The 22742-nt window shown below is 32.3% G+C and overlaps 1 protein-coding gene across 1 annotated transcript; it reads left to right on the plus strand.

Moving 5' to 3' along the window:
* Nucleotides 1-9814: 9814 nt before the first annotated feature.
* On the plus strand, nt 9815-16281 carry LOC139858246 (histidine kinase 5-like). Its single transcript, XM_071847109.1, has 12 exons — nt 9815-10531; nt 11060-11116; nt 11231-11458; nt 11548-11641; nt 12168-12374; nt 12680-12810; nt 12993-13042; nt 13213-13436; nt 13927-14030; nt 14131-14781; nt 15482-15649; nt 16004-16281. Exons 1-12 carry the CDS (start codon nt 9815-9817, stop codon nt 16124-16126), a joined length of 2754 nt encoding a protein of 917 aa, XP_071703210.1. The 3' UTR covers nt 16127-16281.
* Nucleotides 16282-22742: the final 6461 nt, after the last annotated feature.

Here is a 22742-nt window from a genome sequence, read left to right on the forward strand (position 1 = left end):
TCCATGTATCTAACTTGAAAAAAAAAGTGTCTTGCCGAACCCGATATCGTCATCCCTCTCGAAGAACTTACTATTGATGACAAACTTCATTTTGTGGAGGAACCGGTTGAAATTGTGGACACCTCCGTCAAGACATTGAAACAAAGCCGAATTCCGATTGTCAAGGTTCGTTGGAATGCCAAAAGAGGACCCGAGTTTACTTGGGAAAGACAAGATCAAATGCAAAGGAAGTATCCTCATCTATTCGTGAATTCGGAAACGCAAGATCTCGAGGAAGAAACAACGACTACTACGCCTACTTAAATTTCGGGACGAAATTTCTTTTAAGGAGTAGGTAATGTAACATCCCGCCTTTTTCCATTTACTTTTCCGTTATACTAATATAAAGTCCGTTATATGTTTATAACATCTCCCGTTGATACGCGTTTTAAATTATCTCGTTTAGGTAATTCACGCACCCGAACGAAAGTTGAGGGACTAAATTTGACAAGGGATCAAACCCTTGACTAGGTCAAAGGGTCAAACCCCTTTCACCCATTCATTACCATCTCCCTCTCTCTCTCTCTCTTTCTCTCTAGCAAGAACACACCCAATTTCCTTTCTCATTCATTCATCATCTAAATTCGGATTAGGGAGCTAGCAACCAAATAAATTACATATTCGTGATCCTCTCTTCATCCTCTTCATTTTGGTACCAACTTCATCTCATTTGGGTAACTTTCTAAAATCACTAGATTTTGTGTTCTTGATGTTTTTAACTTATAAAAGTGTTAATTAGTGTCTATGGCTCAAGTCTAACATGAATATATGATTTATATGCTCGACCTCGTTGTTTTAGTGTAACTAGCATGAACTTGAATTTTGGTGTGTTGTTCTTGAATTTTGGATGATCATATGTTGTTAGATGTTGAAAGTTGATGTTTTAATTGTGTTACTAGCATCACTAGCTTCAATTTGATGTGTAGGTTGCCTTAGAAAACTTCATGAACTTGATTATTGATTTTTGGTGGAATTGAGTTAGGGTTTGAAGAACTTGAAGTGATTATTTGATGCGTTGATTGCCATGAATTGTTGTTAGTAAGTTGTTAGTTGTATTGTATGCTCCATTACCTACAAAATGGCATGTCACATGTATGCATTGAATGCCCAAATCATTAAATGTGCATTGGTGAGTTTGAAGCATTAATGTGGGCATTGAATGATCACTTGGTTGGAAAACTCGGTTGTTACAAATGAGGTTTTTGATTGTTAAATTGTGTTTAGTTGCATTCTATGTCAAAAGAGCTTTCCAACGATATAAGGTGCGAGTCCTAAGTGTTTGTGGTTTGCGTTTTATGCTTATTTGAAGTTTGGATCAAGTTGGACAAGTGAAACAGACCAGGCACCAGCACCCGCCTATTGTCGCGGCGCGACAGAAGGGTGCCGCGGCGCGGCATAAGCCGTGCCCAGCTTCTGTCTCCGGTGTCCATTTTATGGAAAATGTTTGGCATACTACGGACCTCCGATTCACATGAAACTTGTTCTAACATGCTCATATATGATTAAAAACCTCAGAAAAATAGTTCGGGACCCGACCCGAACATGTTGACTTTTTCGTTGACTTTGACCCGACCAAGTTGACTTTTAATCAAACTTAACCAAATATTGTGCAATCGTTCTAACATGTTTTTTTATACTTGTACCTTGCATGAAACATGACAATTTGATTCACATGCTATTATGATCGAGTCTTAACGAGCCATAGGACTAATTGAACATCTTTGACCTATCGTGTTTACCGTTATTGATACAAACCTATTGTTTAGGTCAAGACTAGCATTGTTCTTTGCACACGTTTACTTGTTGAAGTACTTTACTACTCGTGCACTCAAGGTGAGATCATAGTCCCACTTTTACTCTTCTTGAACTTATATTGGGATGAGAAAACATAAACGATTCTTTTGAACTAAGTGAACACAAGAACGGGAAAACAAACATTCTACATACGAGTTTAGAACAAAAATCCTCAATTCGATTATCATTAGTTACACTTGCCGGGTGTAAGCGAGAACTTATGTTATATGGCCATATGGGTTGACAACCCTCATCTTTGACGGTTCGCTACCGTCTACGGATGAAATATATTTTCGAGAATCAGTGTTTGTTCTAGCACTAAGTGATGGGGTATACAATGGAAGGAATGTTAAGCTTTGATAATTGGGTGCTCGTGAAACAAACTTTTGGAATGTATTACTATTATTTCATTGATGCAAATCTTGTGGTTCACTTGTACTTACTTACTTAAACCTATGATTTCACCAACGTTTTCGTTGACAGATTTCTATGTTTTTCTCAGGTCCTTGAACGATACATGATACATGCTTCCGCTCATTATTTTGATACTTGTATTGGATGTCGAGTATATATGCATACATGGAGCGTCTTTTGGATACTTTTAAATTGTGTCGCATAAGTTTCATTTGTACTTAAAACTATGTATCGTAACTTGTGGTGGAACTATTCTTGTAAACTTGAACAACCTTTACATTTGAAATGAATGCGACATATCTTTTGGTCAAACGTTGTTTTAAAGACTTATGACCACGTAACGGGACCTAAGTAGACGGCGCCGTCAATGACGATTTGGTCGGGTCGCTACAGCTAGTGTTGAGACCTACATTGGTCGACGGTGGCAAAAGTACAATTTGGAATAAATTGTGCTTATGGTTTTGGGTTCAAATTACCACCAAGGTGGTAATGTGGAAAATCTCCTTGGGAGATAATTGATGTATTCGACGAGTAAGGTAAGGTCCCTCGGTTAAGGGATGTGCGTACCGGATTCTCTTCTAGGGGATTATTGTTGTGCCTATGCGCAATATGGGTGGTTCTTGGCTCGATTGTGTTAGCCGTTTGGTTACCTTTGGGAATAGCATGATGGGACTTTGAGAAAGGGCACGATGCCTCATTCTCGTATACTTTGAGTGATAGTTACACAATGGCCATTATTGTGTACTACAAGGTGGTTACATGTAGGTTTATGATGTTAATTGCCCGTGTAAATTGTACACTTAGCCGTTTTGTGCATGTGGTGGTAAGTAATAGTAGTTTTCGACATTAACGGTTTTTGGTCGCTTGCTTACGATCTTACGATAGCTGTGTACTAGTCGTGGTTGCGCGCTACTAAGAATGTTGAGTAATAAGTGTTATCCGTAAGGATTTTCTTTTGTCCGGTCTTCATCGTTTGGGTCGTTGACCTTGGGTTGAGAATTTTGGTTGTTTTTAGCATTGTACTAGGTAAGCGTACGCTAAGGGGTACGTGACGGTTGAGTTCGGTTGTTTTTGGCATTGGTATCTCGGTACGAGGTCGGTTGAGTTTTTCCTGAAGAAAGGGATTTTGACAAATCGCGAGTGACGAATCAATTTTGGTGATGACTCTTAGGGGAGGATTGCATAGAAGAGTGGAAAGGGTACGTGGCGTTCTCGCGTATCCTGAGTTCTCGTTATAGACTTCGGGTGTGGTGTGTATTGCACGTTACGGAATGCGTGCAAATGTGTATTTAGTTCTTGGGTCAATCTTTGGGTTAATGCGTGTTGTGATGGAAATCGGATCGTAACGTTTGTTGAGTACCATAGAGCGTGGTTCCGGGCGGTTAAGTGACGTGGATCACGGGGACGTGATCGATTCTAAGTGGGGGAGAGTTGTAAGACCCGTGTATCCCTTGTATATATGTAAATATAAATGATTCGGAAGTTGGGGTTTTGTTTTACAATAAAAAGGGGAAACTGTTACTGTCCAGGTACCTGCGCGCCGCGCAGATGAGGCGCGCGCCGCGCATAATCGAGCTGCCAGATTCCTTATTCTATTTAATTTAAAGCGAGGGCAAATTGGTAAATTTACCTATAACCCGAATTTATTACCTAGATCAGTTGGTTGGGAACTCATTTACTCCCACTACACCAACCTTATCTTCTCCCATTCACTCTAGAGAGAGAGAGTTGATTGTTGAGAGAGGAAGCTCATTTTGAAGGAGAAGGAGTTCGTTTCGGGTTTAATCGCAAGCTTTAAAGTTGTTCATCTCGTCATTTGCTACATTTTGATAGTTGTGGTATGCCTTAACTTCCATTTCTTGTTTTGATTTTGTGTATGGGTTAGGGTTTGTGTTGAAGATGAACACTAAGACCCATTTCTAGGTAATTGGGTGTTTTGGGTAAATTGGGTCATGTAGACTCAATAATGGGTTAGCTAGGGTTTTAAAAGTGTTAATTGATGTTAAGAAACCCTAATTGGCTAATAATTGGTTAGAACACTTGCTTGATGTATAATTGGGTGCTATTTGGGTATAGATGACCCAAAATGAGTGTATTGACTTTTATTAGGTCAAATGGGTCAAAATGGACCAATGTTGGTTAATGTTAGTGTTTTGTGTTGGAACCTAGTGATTAAATGTGTATGAAGACTTTAAATGTTAAGAGTTAGGGTTTTTGGTGAAGTTGACCCAATTTTAGGGTTAAGTATTAAAATGGGTCAAGATGGGTAATGTTGACCTAGTTTGGGTTAAATTGGTAAAAGATGACCCAAAGGGTGTTAACCTAGAGTTTATTCATGTGTTTGAGGTTTTGTAAGTGTTGAATCGAGTTGCTAGTCATTAGCACTCTTATAAATGATGAAAAACTTGAAAATGGGTCAAATGAGTCAAGGTTGACTTAATGGGGTGAAATGGGCATGAAATACCCTAAGTTTATGCTAGTTGAAGTTAATAGACTTTAATTCACTAGCTTTATTAATGTTAGTTGAGTCTTGGCCACTTATGGGTGGTTTTGGTATAGTCGAGCTATTTAATGCATATTGGGTCATTAAATGCTCAAGTGTAAGTATTGTGGTTAATTCCACTAGTTGCGTAATTGAATGTGTACTTATGTATTAGGTACGATTGCTTTGAAGATCGGAAGTGCATAATCATCATCTTGGCGCTAAGGTGAGTGGAATAATTATGCGTGTACGTATATAATGTATTTATTTGTGTGTACGAATGTGGAATTGTCGCGGTGTTTAAGACACCACATTCTAGGTAACGAGTAGTATTGTCGCGGTATTTAAGACACTACTCATAGTATGTTTGACGAGTGGTATTGTCGCGGTGTTTAAGACACTACTCATTGTTTAATTGACATGTGGTATTGTCGCGGTGTTTAAGACACCACATTGTCATGGGAGTGGAATTGTCGCGGTGTTTAAGACACCACTCATTGTATTGAATGAAGTGTGGATTCGTCGCGGTGTTTAAGACGCCACATTGTCGTAAGGGTGAGTTAGTCGCGGTGTTCAAGACATCACCCGGGGGATTAGTGATTACGCGGTGTGTAAGTAACACTAGTGGATGTTATGAACTCCAACGGTCTTGTAAGTACCGTTTCCCTTGTTCGAATTGGTTAACCAAGGTTGCGTGAATTATGTATTGAATGTATTTAATTATGAATCGTATGCTATTGTATTATTAGCTACTCGTGGATTTGCGGTTTATGGTATATGCATAATATTGTTGTATGATTGTCGAAATGTTAAACCGAGTATGATGTTGTGTAAGTGATGCAAGTAGGTAGATTATATATGTATATGTATAATTATTTTGCTCACTAAGCTTTGCTTACCCTCTCGTTGTTTACCTTTTTATAGGTTCGTGTGTGGATAAGGGTAAGGGCATTACCTTGGATTGAGTTTCCCGCTTTGATGATTAGGAAGCGCTTTTGGTTTATGGCTTGGAGTTTGACCGAGGCTTGGGTAGTTTAACCCCAAACACCATGCTCATTGTGTCGTTTGGCAATTAAACTTTTGTGGTCGAAACTCTTATTTGTATTTTACACTTAGTGGTATTTTGGGCACGTGTGGGCCCCACTTTGTAAAACTCGTTCATACCTTAGTTATGTGCTAGTTTTACATAAATTAATGTACGGTTAAAAGCGTTTTGGCTAAATGTGTCGGGAAGTACCTCATCTTTTTCGCATTAAAGTGCACCGGGGACAGCCCGTATTTGCGCGGCGCGCAAGGGTGTCCGCGCGGTGCGCAGATGGTCAGCCAGCAAATTTTTTTTTTTGTGTCACAAATTTACAATGGTTTTTGTCGCGTATTGGTTTGGGATGTTACACCTTGTCCCTGTTTATAATTATTTGCAGTATTTGCTTCAGGGATTGCAAGTGTACCAGTAGGACGGGATTGCTGATTTTTCATTAATAGCTCATCATTTTGCTCTGCAACCAAGAGATATGAATTAAGTTCAGGATATGTGTTGAACTTTAGCATTCTCAAATTTCTTTGGACTGTGATGTTGGCAGCATTCATTGTGGAGAAAGTTTTCTCCAACATGTCTGCATCACTTATTTCATGTCCACAGAATTTAAGTTGTGAGACTGTATTATACAGAGCTGAGCTGTATTCATTTACTTTCTTAAAGTCTTGGAACCTTAATGTTCTCCATTGATCCATAGCAGCTGGAAGTAAAATTTCTCTTTGATTATTGAATCTGCTTTTGAGACCTTCCCATAAAACATGGGGATCTTCTACAGTCACATAATTATTTTGTAAGCATTCATCAATATGTTGATGAATAAAGCAACATGCCGTTGCTTGTTCTTTTTCAGAACAAGTGTTGTTTTCATTTATGGTTTCAAGAATGCCCATTGATTTAAGATGCATTTTTACTTTTATAACCCATGGCATGTAGTTGTTTCCCGTTGATTCTAAAGGAGTAAATTTAAGCTTTCCAGATTCGACATTTTCTATTATCAAAAATTAAAACAAACAACATGATAAATTAGAGTCAATTTATATTCATAAGTATATAAACATTAAACATAAATTTAATATAACATAAATGATAAGTAGACGACATTGTCGACCATATGTAAGCAATCATAAATAAATGTTATATAACATAAATGATAATTAGGTGACAGTGTCGACCATATAAATGTTAGATAATAGAAATATAAATGTTAGTAACATAAATGATAATTAGGCGACAGTGTCGACCATATATTATTCAGGTGGTATAACCGACCATATATCATTTAGGTGGCAGAGCCAACCATAATTAGTATTAAGATTATCGTGCTGATAACGTGTTATAATTCAGTAGGCTTATAACTACCTTTAGTGGTTTGATTCTTGATTAAGAATGCTAATAATGAAGTGTAAGAACAAAGATGATAATGAAGAGAAAGAAAGAAACACTTTGTAAGTGTGAGAAAATGGTGCAAGTTTAATGCTTGCATTCATGGCTATTTATAGCAAAAATATCACAAGTTTAGGTAATACAATAATATTACTTTTGTGTATCAATAATTGACTATCCATTTATATATATATTTATATATTATAACAGTACATATATTTTATTGATTCAACATATATTAACTTGCGGCAAAATGTCGAAATTTAACAAATTTAAGTTCATGTGAGCAAAATGTCGAAATTTAACAAAAATACACCAAACGTCGGTATTTAACGTATAATTACACTATAAAAAAATTTGGTCGTTAGAAGCGACTGACCCCCAATTACCCCTTAATAAATCCCCTCTAGGCTAGTTCTAAGAAAAGTTAAAATCACGAAACATTCATTACCTTTGTATCTATCAATACTACTTACTAGTTACTACTCATAGTCATAGCCTAACGTGACAACTGACAAGCCATGTCATTAGGCATCAACCTTGTTACTCTTGTACTTAACTTTTCTACTATTTTTTTCACTCATTCATTACATGATGCCCACAGTTTGAATATACACTAACAACAACAAAACCCAACAAACCCAATATCACATGAGTAGTGTATGAGGGAGATGATATGTAGACAATTCTTCCCCTATTCGAGAATAAAAACAAGTCATTTATCCACACATAGTGAAACACTCTCAAAAGTAGAGAAAGTCATACATCTTTCTATTCGACGGATAAAGAGATTACATTCCGGCTAATAAGTAGATAATTTTTTACAAAAATAAAAAAATAATAATAATGTTCATTAATATATTCACAATGCAAATTTGTAAGTCAACAGGAAGCGTCAATTTATTGGCCTCTTAACTGCCGTTTAGAGCCTAAATTGAATTCCAAACATGATTTAAAATCAATGAAAATTTGATTCTACTATTTTCATGACGTGTCAATTTTATTTTGAATATGTATATTGTTATTCTTTACATGATTTATACTTACAAATAGATAGATATTATCTATTATCGACGTTTTGTTATAGCTATTTTAAAAACTTTAGAATTAACTTCAAACCACAATTTAAATTAGTCTTTTCTGGTTAATAGTTAAGTTATAACTTAAGTCCAAATTAAAAGATTTTATGTTCTCATTAGATTTACCAACACATAAAAGAGCTTCGTTACTTTACAAGTAATTACAAGTAATGGTGTAATATAAAAATGCTCGATTAATCATGTGATCCAACAAGGCAACAAAGGAGTAATAAAAGGGGGATAAAAAAGCGGTTATTGGTTGAACTTAAAGTACCTGATAACAAGGAGCCAAAATAAACAACTGAGGCGCGTGGATCCCAACGCGCCCTGGATATGCGTTAACCTATGAAGGTGGCGGGGAACAGCCTAGTTTACCTGCCAATTTATTATTTAAAAATACAAAAAATCCCAAAAACCCTTTGCTTCTTCCCTCTGTTTGCATATTTAATAATCTATAATTCTACAGATACAGATGCATTGTGAATATATATATATATATATATATATATATATATATATATATATATATATATCCTGTGTATGGACGGGCATTGCATATTGATTAATGGAGCCTCCCCAGTAACAATGCATGTTCTTCAATTCCATTTTGTCAATTCCATTTTGTGTTTCAAATGATGAATGCACACAAGGTGTTTGTATAAATGTCTGAAAGAAAGATTCTTTTATCAACTATTAAAAATATTTCTGAAATCGAAAAACCTCACGTTTAATTCAGCAGTATGTATGTATGTGTGTGTCATTACATATAATATATAAGTATAAAAATTGTTGTCAATTGCACATGGCCTTTTGAGGTTTCTCCTTATCACATGGTTTGTCTCTCTATTAAATTCTTCTCTCTCTATGATTAAGCTTAATTGGTATTGTTTATTCATTGACTGAGCACTTGTGAGATACTTCCTAGATCTACAGTGAAAAAGGGGTTTGCAGATGATGATGATGATCAAATTTAAGTTCAGGTGGGCGTTTTTCCCCAATAGCTTTTGTCTATGTGGCACCGTTTAATAAGCTAAACGGTTACCGGGCTTATTAAATATCAATCATTTATTATATTTTTCAAGAAATTTATTGGTTTATTGGTCAATCACTCAATCTTGATAAGTGTTTATGTTGCTGTTCAAGTGCAGATACTCAGGTTAAAATGGTAAGAGTTTGTGGATCATGTCAATTAACAATATCTATTGGTGAGTATCATATTTCATTTCATGAATTATATCTTTACCCTGTTTTCTTTCTGGATACTTATCTTGGCATTTGTGATTTTAAAATTTGTGAATTATGATGATGAACTGAAAGATTGTTGAAGTTGAAATTTTGATCATGATCAGTGCTTTTTGTCTATTAAAATGGAAATTTGCTAATGTTATTATATAGCTCTATGGTCCCTCTAAGTCTTGTGTAAGTAGAAACGTATTCTGCATATATACTTTTGTTGATTAACATTTTGCATACATTTTTAATTGCAGAGACAAACGGATTATAGCGCCACCGATGCTTAAATATATTAATTCATAGAAAAAAAAACAGAACTTGAAAGCGGATTTTGATTATTTTCGGTGTTCTAAAATGGTGCACGAGATGGAAGATGAATACGTTGAAGATATGGAGGTTGAAGTCCTCTCTTCAATGTGGCCAGAAGACATCGATGAAGCCGGGAAGAAATTCAACGTTGAAAGACCGGGCTCACACGACAATATGTTAGAGGATTTGGCCTTCGTTGAAGAACCGTCTATAGTTGACTTCAAACGATTAGTTGAGCTCACAAGTTATAGTGAAAAAGGGTCATCTCAGTTAGCTTATCTTGTACAAAACTGGGAATATAAACAGGAAAACGCTGTGAGACTTTTAAGGGAAGAGCTTGAAAGTTTGAGCAAACAACAACGTGAAGTTGAGTTAAAAAAATTGGAAATTTTTGAACAACATAAGTTTGAAGAGCATAGTTATGCGGGTGATAAACGTCCGGTTTCTGTTTTGGATGGAGTTTATGAAATATTTCAGGATATTCCCAGAAAAAGAAATGATTTTATTGTTGAAGATAAACGGTTAAAAATAGATGCCGAGTATGATACGCTCGTTTATTGGAAGCAACAAGCATTGGAATTGAGAAAGCAATTGGAAGCTAGCGTTCAGCGAGAGAAAATGCTCTCGGAGAAGTTAGAAGAAAGTATCGAAAAACTTGAAAAACAGTCTTCCCCTGTAGAAGAACTTTCTCAGATCTTGAAAAGAGCTGATAATTTCTTACATTTTGTTCTTCAAAATGCACCTGTTGTTATTGGCCATCAGGTAACTAGTTCAACTTGCTTTTTTTGTTTTAATGCTGTGTTTATCATGGTGGGCCCCGGGTAAAATTGGCTAGTCGGTTGCAGGGTACTGGTAAACAACAATCCGTCTAATATCCAAAACGAAAAGCGGGTTGCCCCACCCGTATTATCTGAATCATGGTTCAAATTATAGTGGATCTGGAATTTGAACTCAGTTTATTATGATAACTGGATTACCCGAATTTCAGTTCAAAGCTTATGGTTATTCCGATTGGTATATAGATAGTCGGGTTTGGATTTGGGTTATTTGGGTTTCTGGAAACAGGAGTTATCTGTACTCCGCTAAAATTTAATTCTGCACCACTAAAATTGCTTTAGAGGGTTGTACAGTACAACATTATAATGCATGTTTAGTGGTGTCCGGATAATTTTAGAAGTGTACGGACCATCACCCTTTTGGAAAGGCTATTCAGTCGAACTAATTTGTGAACACCCCTAGTTCATATATTGCCCAACTAATGGATAATGGTTACATATTTTTGATCTTCAGGACAAAGAGTTACGATACCGCTTCATCTATAATCATTTTCCAAGTTTACGCGAGGAGGTAATATGATCCCCATCAACGGTCACCTTTTTATGTATATAGAATATATTCAGGATTATTATTGTTATAAGTTCATATGCTCATTTTTTATATTGTTTATAATTTTATGGACAGGATATTATTGGTAAAACAGACGTGGAGATATTTAAAGGTGGAGGTGTAAAAGAATCACAAGACTTCAAACGAGAAGTTCTAGAGCGAGGAGTAGCAGCAAAGAGAGAAATCACGTTTGAGACCGAATTATTCGGAGCGAAAACGTTTTTAATATACGTTGAACCTGTGTTCAGTAAAGATGGAGAAAAAATTGGTGTAAATTATATGGGCATGGAAATCACTGATCAGGTGTGACTCCAGTTAACTTCTTTATATTTTAAACTATGCTGTCCTATTCTTATGAAGTTAAAAATATTTAGTTCTTAATAATGTGACAGGTAAAAAAGAGAGAAAAAGTGGCAAAACTTAGGGAAGAAATAGCTGTGCAGAAGGCTAAGGAGTCAGAACTTAACAAAACTATTCATATTACAGGTTGGTAAGCATTCTTTTAAACATTTTAAGTAAAACATTTAAACTTGAAATAGCTAGAATGTATCAATTCTTTGATCTATTAACCATATAGAATCATCTGTTATATTAACAACATAGGAGTATATGATTAATTTTACCACTTCCGTGTACAGCCTTATGAGGCTTTCATTAAACTTAAAAACCTTTACAGACAATTACAGTGTCAAGTGATTATCATTCTAATTGTTTACAAAAAGAAAATGTTTCATTTTGAACCAACGAAATGTAAAAATTTTCTGTCTAATTGTGATTTAATAAGGTAATTTTACATCATTTACATTGTTCATTCAAAATGATATTAAACATGCTATTTTCATTCAGAACCAACTTCTTCATTCAGAACCTTTGAACCATTCAGATTATGAACCATTCCCTGCTTAATCATTTAGTTTTATCAAACGCACCCTTAATCAAGTTTTAGATTTAATATTTAATATAAGCATAAAATTGATGTGGTAGTTACATATAAACAATAAACTTGTTGCAGAGGAAACAATGAGAGCAAAGCAAATGCTAGCAACCATGTCACATGAGATAAGATCTCCACTATCAGGGGTCGTTAGTATGGCCGAAATTCTATCAACAACAAAACTTGACAAGGATCAGAAACAGCTGTTGAGTGTCATGTTGTCTTCCGGTGATTTAGTCCTGCAACTTATTAACGACATCCTTGACCTTTCCAAAGTTGAGTCAGGTTCGGTTTCGGTCCTTTACTTTTGGTGTTTGTTATTTGTATATACAAGTTCATAAAAGAAAGATATTTTGTAAAGTTTTTATTTTTAGAAAATTATATGTATGGATGATTTGATACTGGTTGTGTTGATCTCCAACGGGTCCACCATGTAAAATCAAGAATTTTGACTAAAAAAAAGCAGGTCTAAAAGTTGGTCTAAATGTATAAATGTGAAACCTCCTATATCATTTTCTTAAAAAATTTAGATTATCTATATAATCTTTTTTACACAATATTATAGAGGTTATTTATTTAAATAAATTCAGGAGTTATGAAGCTGGAAGCTACAAAATTTAGGCCTAGAGAGGTAATTAAGCACGTTCTTCAAACTGCTGCTGCATCGTTGAAAAAGATGCTAACTTTGGAAGGTCATGTTGCAGATGATATACCCATTGAGGTTAGATTTCAAATTTGTAGGCATAGATTACTACAAAATATCTACTACCGAGTCAAAGTCAATATAGTTCAGTAAAAAGTGATAAAACAAAATGTATTAATTCTTTTGGCAAAAAAAAAAAGATATTTATGGTCACACCTCCTTTTTGAAATTTTTATGTTAACAAAACACTCCAATTGCAGGTTATTGGAGACGTCCTACGAATTCGACAAATTCTCACCAATTTGATCAGGTATGACGACCATAGGTCAAAAGCTAGCTGTATAATGTTCACTCTTTATCTTTGAACGATGAATAGTTTTCCAAATGAATGAGTAAATTATCAAAAATTACAACTTTGATTAAAAGTATTATCAGAATCTATACTACTTGAAGCCTCTAAAGATATTATTAATATTGCAGTAATGCTATCAAATTTACCCATAAAGGAAAGGTTCAGATCAATCTGTATGTAGTAGTAGACCCGTATTCTGACCCGCAAGAACCAAACTTAAATACGGGTCGCTCATCAGTTTCTACACAAAATGGAGTGATTTTAGATGAACGCGCGGAGAATGGATCTCATTCACACGAAACCGTCGTGTGGTTACGTTGTGATGTTAAGGATACAGGGATAGGAATACCAGGTACGTCTCAAGTTTTTATTCTTTAGATTATAGGTGTTCAATATTTGGTTTCAATCCTATTAACTTGAAAACCGAACCAAATGAAAACCGAATTTGAATTCGATTTCTGGTTCGGTTTTCGGTTTTACTTTTTCGAATTCTTCTTAACCAAAAAACCGAATTCAACTAATAATATATTAAATTATTAATATATATACACGAAAAACTGATTATAAAATCAAAGTCGAATTTAAATCGATTTGTTATGATAATTTTGATTAAATTATGATTTTTGGGTTTTTCAGTTTTGACCGAAACCGAACCGAACTCGAATTCGGTTTCGGTTATAATATTGAATTTTGTTTCGGTTTTGCCTCCCAAATTTTCAGAACCGAACAAACCGAACCAAAAAAAAACAAGAAAACCGAATACCGAACCAATGAACACCCTTGTTTCATATTAGACAAGTGATTTGTTTTCAAATTCTAACTTTTTCTATCAATGCTATCAGAAATTGCGTTACCAAATTTATTCAAGAAATACATGCAAGCTGGTGCAGATACTGCTCGGAAATATGGTGGCACTGGTTTAGGTTTAGCAATCTGCAAACAACTGGTAACGTTTTACGATCGTATTTCTTTTTTTTTTTTTTTTTTTTTTTTTTTTAACGATTGAACGATACGGGGAATTTAGCAATCTGACTGATTTTCCTTAGGTTGAGCTTATGGGAGGACATCTAACCGTATCAAGCAAAGAACATGTTGGGTCAACATTTACATTTGTTCTACCTTATAAAGTATCACACGTGTGCGATAGTTCAGATGATACGGATGAATTCGGAGATATGAATGATAACGAGTCTACAGACGACGACATAAGTTGTGGCATTTTCCAATTCCAACCACACACTTTGGGCTCGCTTTTTACATCTAATGGACCCCATAAAGAGAGAATTAGCGCCTTCCCAGATGACTTGTACACAATACCTTGCAGTGAAGTTAATCCAAAAGAGATTAGTATTTTGGACGATGATCATTCGTGTTTAACCTCACCATCTTCAAAATGTAATTCAGAGAATGAAAACACAACTTGTACCAAAACAGAGAAACAGAACTGTGATGATGTAAGCGTTGCATCACGTTCACCTTCTGATCATAATTTTTATAATTCGGGTGAGGCGAGAAACGGGGAAGAAGTTATTAAGTCCGTAACGAAACCTAAGATTCTTCTTGTAGAAGATCATGTAGTTAACGTTATGGTTGCAAAACGGATGATGAGGCAGTTGAATCAAGATATGGATATTGTGAATAATGGTGCGGAAGCTGTTCGTGCCGTTCAGAATTGTGCTTACGATCTCATTTTAATGGTATTTTTTCATCTCATTTATTTCTTTTTTAATTTTTAATTAAAATTTGAAGTTGTAGTAATCACTTTTGTTGTGTTTGGATTCTCATTCTGCTTCTTTGATCATTAAGGGATTATAATTACTTTTGGATATTGAGCTTTGTATCAATTGCAACAAGACTCAATATTTAAGGTTATTATATGTTAAGACAAAATTGCATGTATAGTCTCTGAACTTTTATATGCACTGGTAGTCCTTCGAATTGTAATTTTTTTGTAGATCGTCTATGTGGTTTACAATTCGAAGGACTATCGGTGCAAGTAAAAAAGTTTAGGGTCTATCTGTGCAAATTAGGGTAAACGACAGGGACTATCCGTGTAATTTTATCTTATGTTATTAGCTATTTACCCTTAGTGTGACCTGATTTGAGACTTTTACCTCCACAAGAATAGTCTCTCCTTTTCTACAATATTGTTCTGTTTGGACGTATTATATATCCGTTTCTTCTATAATCATAATTTACCAAACACTGAAACATATAATTAACTGATTATTTTAATTTCAAGCAACTTTATAACGATATGCTAATAACGTGATACTGCTAGTAGGCCATAAAAATCTACTACCTTTCAGGTGGCATTTCGAACTAATGAACTTCTGTGATTCTTTTTTTGGGGGGCAGTTTGGTAATTTTAAGTTGGTCATTATGCATAATGTACAGGATGTATGTATGCCTGTAATGGATGGCCTTCAAGCTACTAGACTCATTCGTTCATTTGAGAAAACCGGAAATTGGGATGAAGCAACGAAGGCAGGAGTTGAGCCGCACAATTCTCTTTCGTTCAATCAAAAATCGGAAAAGTCCAGAAGGCGAATTCCAATCGTAGCAGTAAGTAAAATAAATCTGGATGTTTTAATTATTGAAAATGGTAGCATTTGCGTAATTAATTGTATCACATCACAAATGAATCACTTTTCTTGTGCTTAGAAGTAGGTTAGCTCCAACTCTCATTCTACACTACACTAATAGCGCACATCGTTGAATGACCAAAAAGCCCCTGTGAACAGTAAACTTCTCAGGTTTGTACACAGGGGTATTTTAGTAATTTCTTATTTTGAATATGGTTAACAACTAATTTCATGTAATAAAACTTATGAAAATTGCAAATTTTATTAATATGGATCTTAGAGTCAAATGTCTAAAATGCCCTTTAAACTAACAAGAATTGATTGTGTTGGCCAGATGACAGCAAATGCAATGTCGGAAAGTGCAGAAGAGTGTTTCGAGAATGGTATGGACTCGTTCATAACAAAGCCCGTTACTCTTCAAAATTTAAAACAATGTCTTGAACAGTATGTGGAGTGATATACACCACTTTGTAAATATGTGTCTGTATAGAAATGTAAATGCGAATTAGGAAATTTTGTAATCTACGTTTGGGGCTTTTTCTCGTCCTCTTGCTTTCTTGATCCGGGTTATCTTTTTTGTCCGAACGGTTATTATTTCCTGCAGGGTTGAAAATAGGGAGGTATTTTGTATTAGAAGTTGTCTTGAAGCCAGGCACCGAGTGCTCTTATGTTCCAACCAACTATGTAGAGGACGAGCTGAATATTAATCAAGCTAAATATTTATAGTTTTGTAAGCACCAGCTCATTGCTAATGGTTTAATCAGTTGTACTACGCAGTTGAATTTTTGTAAATTTGTTTCTGGTATGTTAACATTTTTCATGAATCATGATGTGATGACCCGGGAATTTCCGACCAAATTTGAACTTTAACTTTATATGATTTAATGTTTTCGACACGATAAGCAAAGTCTGTAATGTTGAGTCTAGACAATATTTTGAACTGTTTCATATATTTATTTGACCTTTGACTATTCCAACGGTTCACGAACAAAAAGTAAATATGTATATAAATATATATAGACAAAAGTATAGATTATAATTTGAAATAATAAGATATAAATTAATTATTAGAATTGAATATATAAAATTTATACACAAGATAAAGAAAATGAATAAAATGAAAACTATATGTAAATATATATAATTTTGATGGATAATTATTATTATTAGATTGTAATATATATAAATAATAGATATTCAGTAAAGTTATGATATAATGTATTATATAAGTAATAATATATATATATATATATATATATATATATATATATATATATATATATATATATATATATATATATATATATATATATATATATATATATATAAAATACAAGTGTAATTATAATTGTTAGAATAATATTGTTACTACTTTCAATATTAATATCAGTACTAGTGTCTATAGACACAAATTTGATATATATAAATTTATATATTATTATTATTATTAAAATTATGATTATTATAGTTATTATTATTAACAATATTATTGTTATGCATTCATAGTCAATATTACCATTATCATTAGTAATATTATTTTATTATTGTATTATTATAAATTTGTACTATTATTATCTATAATATTAAGAGTATTATTATTATTATAGTTATATTTATTAATATCATTAATTATAAACTATTAATATAAAAATATCAATATAATGGGTATAAAAATACGATTATACATGTAGGTAGATATATGCAGATATATATTTAATAGGAATCAGAATTGATATTATATATATAATAAAAATACTTAATTGTATTAACATGTGACGATCGCTCCAAATCCATATGGACGAACACGTCATTCATTGATTTCATTGCGAGGTATTTGACCTCTATGTGATACGTTTTGTAACATTGCATTCGTTTGAAAAGGTATTTCATAAATGAATATATAAATTCCAGGTTTTTAACATGTGATGATTCCTAGGTATAGACAATCACCATTTAAATGGTTTACAATAATACATCTGTTGACAATACAGTCAAAATAAGATACATGGTAATGGTTTGGTGAATGCAAGTTTCTTGTATATAGCATGTATGACTCCAAGCACATAACTTGTATCACGTATGAGCAAACAGCGGAAGACTTCTAGAAACCTGAGAATAAACATGCTTCAAGTGTCAACACAAAGGTTGGTGAGTTCATAGTTTTAATATTACACATAATCCGTATATCAATGTGGATTACAAAAGTTCAGTTGTTTTATTCAAAACGTTTATCATTATGTTTTAAATAAAAGGTGGACCACAAGATTTCAGTTGTTTCATCCGAAACGTTTATCAATCGGTTCTACAAAATTGAGCACCCTGGTAACTAAACTTTAACGTTTATATAATTTGTACCCTCTGTATAATCATCTTAATAATACACGCAAACCAACGTGTACGCTTCTCAAATAGCATACGTCCGTTAAAAGGCTAGCGCTCTAGCTCGGACGGGGATATCAAGCCCTATGGATCCATATACAACTACTCGCGCCCACCAGTTCTTATAACCGGCAGTTACTAGTTACCAAAGCTAAGGGATTTTCGGTTCAAACTCGGTGTAGAATTAAGTATGTACTTGTATCCATTGTGTTTTTAAAATAAAGTGCATGTATTCTCAGCCCAAAAATATAGAGAGTAAAAGGGATCATATGAAACTCACGCATATAAATATTATATATTGGTTAATAAAGCATTTGCATGTATTCTCAGCCCAAAAAATATATTGAGTAAAAGGGATCATATGAAACTCACTCAAATCAGTTTTAGTTTTTGTATTCATTTTATAAAACAGCGCATGTATTCTCAGTCCCAAAAATATATATAAAAAGGGAGTAATGAAACTCACTGTTTAATATTGATATACAATATTGCAGAAAAGCACGTAGACGCATCGGAGATGATAAACACGAGGTTTGATTCACAAAAAAAATACCCCCGAACATTACCCATAACCTCCTTGGCAATAACCCATAATTTCCTTAGCTCTAGCTTGCTCGAAAACTCATTTTGAAAATTACTTGGACAGCACTCCGTCGTAATATTTGATGTACATTATTATTTTTGTATCGCAAAAATAATAACACTAATAATAAAAAATAATAATAAGATTAATAATAATCTTATTAATAATAATAATAATAATAATAATAATAATAATAATAATATAAATAATAAATAAAATAAATACGGAGTAATATGTATGTGTGTGTTATTTTTCTTTCTTTACTCGGCAGAAAATGTTGCAATTTATAGAACCTGGCCTGAAATCTGGAGTCATGCGACTCGCATGAAAATGGCCTTCTGGCCATGCGACTCGCATGAGGACCAGGGACAGCTCACATTGTTTTTGTCCTAACATTTGTCGACATAATAAAATATAAATATAAAATATATAATTTAAATTAATTAATTATATATTATATTAAATTCACGTGTATAGTTGACTTGTAATTTTTGTTCCGATAAGTCGTACGTTGTCATTCGACTTATGTCCCGGTTCCGGTTTTTCGAACGCCCTTTCGTACGCTGAGAAAACTTGTACTTTACGTTTCGTGAATCGTACCTTTGTCAAAATATAGTCTTAAATCATCCATAAAATATACCACTGTAGCAAAGTTACTGTAGCAAAGTCATTTTTTACTGTAGCAATTCACTGTAGCAAAGTCAATTTCACTGTAGCAAATAGTGATTTTCAAAAACACTGTAGCATTTTGGGTACTGTAGCAATTTGAAAATGTTACTATCGTTTACTAAATAACTTAAAATTATATATATGTATATATCTTTTTAATATATATAAATCAGTTTTTAAATACACATTGGAAGTTATTTATAAATAAATTTTAATAATAAATATTTCAATTTATCATATATATTCAAATAGATATTTAAACCAATAAGTTTAATATACGGTATCAAATAATTAATACATTGTTACCTTTTCAAGTTATAGTATATATGTATCTATTTACATATAATTGTTCGCGAATCGTCGAAAACAACCGAAAGGTATTTAAATATATAAAAGTAGTTCAAAAATTTTGAGATTCAGTTTTACAGACTTTGCTTATCGTGTCGAAAATGTTAATCATACAAAGATTAAGTTTAAATTTGGTCAGAAATTTCCGGGTCATCACATAACACATTTATCATTAAAATAAATTAAATTCATATAAGTATATAACTACAAACTTGCAAGAAAATTGTTACCTAATTCTGTACCATTGTCGACCCAGTTGAAGAACCTGCCAAAAATCAAAATTTACGGATGAATTTAAATTCAGTTAAATATCTTATTCAGTTATATATTTTTTTTCTCTCTTCTGTCCTTGAGGTTAAAAAAAATTGTCGACCAATTACCTTTATTTAACGAATGAATTATTCAATGATATTGATAAAAACACTTAGTTCTTTCATCATCAATATCAAATATCAATTTCAATTCACTGCATTACAAAGAATTAAATAGAAATTTAAGAAAAAGTATCGTATGTCCCTGTTCTTGACCAAGAACATCAAGGGTTCGATTTTGTAATGTTTTTCAAAATCTATTAATGAAGAGTTGTTATAACTGATTCATTAAAACCTTCTGCAAAGTTTCAAACGCCAATTTTTCAAATCGAATACGAATTTTAAAGTCAAAGTTTCAAATTAAAAAGTCAAAGTAATTGTTCTTCGTGAAATTCAAGTTTGTTGTAATGTTTTTGGTTCAATTAAGAATTTAGAAACTTTCTAGGAATGATTTATGACAAATTTCATGAAGAAATCATGGTCTAAAAGTGTTTGGATTTTAAAAGCATCATCTGAGTTACTTCATCGTTGGAACAGAGATTTTTTTTTTTTTTTTTTTTTGTTAATGCAAACAGCTATCACCTATTGCTTCTGTTTTCGTTTATATCAATTAACAATTCGTTGTTATAAGTTAAATTGGTTCTTGGCCGATTTGAATTTGACAAAGGAGAAGGAAAAAGGAAATAAATAATACGGGTTAAAAATTATTCTGTCGTGGTATTAATCAGAAAAGTAGAAGTAGACGGATGGTTCAGCGTGTTGTTGAGTGAACGGGAGATTGTGAGTTCGAGCCCGGACTCGTGCAATTCTTTTTAGAAAAGGGTATACACTATTTTATTATTATTATTATTATTATTATTATTATTATTATTATTATTATTATTATTATTATTATTATTATTATTATTATTATTATTATTATTATTATCATTATTATTATTATTACTTATTATTATTATTATTATCATTTATTGTTATTAGCTAGTGTTATAGAAATATAATTATTATTATTACTATTAATAATATAATTAATATTAATATCATTGTAGTTACTACTAAGTATGAGTAAAAAATATTATTAATATGAAAAATTGTTATTGGTACCATTAATATCATATGTATAGTTAAGTTATTACTATCATTAAATATTAGTGTTATCATCATATTTACAAATGTTATTATCATTACTATAAGTGTTAGTATTAGTATTACAATTATTATTATTAACATGATTATCATTATCAATATGGTTATTATTATTATTATGGTTAAGCTAATTAATAGTAACACCATAAAAATACAATTACATATTATTATCATTAAAATGTGTATTATTAATGTAACTATAAATATTATTATCATCATTAATATTAATTTTAAAATCTCTATTATTATTACCCTTAATAGGATTATAAGTATTATTATTTATATTATCATAAATATTATTATTATGTAATTATGAAAATAATTACCATAACTATCATTAACAATAAAATTAATATTTTTATATTTATTATCATTAATATCGTTGATATTATCACTAATAGAATTATTAACATTATTACATAATTATTTTTCTTATAAATCTTAAGTATTATAATTATTATCATACTTAATACTATTTTAACATTATTATAATTACTATCTTCATTACCAAACAAATTATATGTATGTATATATATATATATATATATATATATATATATATATATATATATATATATATATATATATATATATATATATATATATATATTTAATAAATATAACATAAATAAAATTAACATTTTTATATACAAAATGAATATATGAAACATATACATATTACTAATATGAATATGATATAACTAAGAAATTCACATATAAATAATTGTTCGATTGCAAATATGTGTATTAATATATACAAATGATATAGGTTCGTGAATCCGAGGCCAACCCTATACTTGTTCAATGACGTTATATGTATTTTTACTATAAAATACAGTATGGTGAGTTTCATTACTCTCTTTTTAAATGCTTTTGCAATATATATTTTTGGGACTGAGAATACATGCGCTGCTTTTATAATTGTTTTACGAAATTGACACAAGTAATCGAAACTACATTCTATGGTTAGATTATCGAATCGAATATGCCCCTTTTTAGCTTGGTAGCCTAAGAATTAGGGAAATGACCCCTAATTGACGCGAATCCTAAAGATAGATCTATGGACCTTGACAAGTCCCATTCGGGTTACGAATGCTTTAGTACTTTGATTATCATGTCCGATGAGAGTCCCGAAGTGATGGGAATATTCTATATGCATCCTGTTAGTTCGGTTATCAAGCGTTCAATCCATATGAATGATTTTTATCTCTATGCAGTTTACTGTAGCAATTCACTGTAGCAAAGTTAATTTCACTGTAGCAAATAGTGATTTTCAAAAACACTGTAGCATTTTGGGTACTGTAGCAATTTGAAAATGTTACTATCGTTTACTAAATAACTTAAAATTATATATATGTATATATCTTTTTAATATATATAAATCAGTTTTTAAATACACATTGGAAGTTATTTATAAATAAATTTTAATAATAAATATTTCAATTTATCATATATATTCAAATAGATATTTAAACCAATAAGTTTAATATACGGTATCAAATAATTAATACATTGTTACCTTTTCAAGTTATAGTATATATGTATCTATTTACATATAATTGTTCGCGAATCGTCGAAAACAACCGAAAGGTATTTAAATATATAAAAGTAGTTCAAAAATTTTGAGATTCAGTTTT

The sequence above is a fragment of the Rutidosis leptorrhynchoides genome, chromosome 7, assembly GCF_046630445.1.
Source record: "Rutidosis leptorrhynchoides isolate AG116_Rl617_1_P2 chromosome 7, CSIRO_AGI_Rlap_v1, whole genome shotgun sequence".
NCBI lineage: Eukaryota > Viridiplantae > Streptophyta > Magnoliopsida > Asterales > Asteraceae > Rutidosis > Rutidosis leptorrhynchoides.

Excerpts from the sequence above, each read along its gene's own strand:
- LOC139858246 (XM_071847109.1), top strand. The coding sequence starts at position 9,815 with ATGGTGCACGAGATGGAAGATGAATACGTTGAAGATATGGAGGTTGAA. Across the intron at positions 10,532-11,059 it reads CTGTTGTTATTGGCCATCAG|GACAAAGAGTTACGATACCG; the intron begins GTAACTAGTTCA and ends TTTGATCTTCAG. Across the intron at positions 15,650-16,003 it reads GGCGAATTCCAATCGTAGCA|ATGACAGCAAATGCAATGTC; the intron begins GTAAGTAAAATA and ends TGTGTTGGCCAG.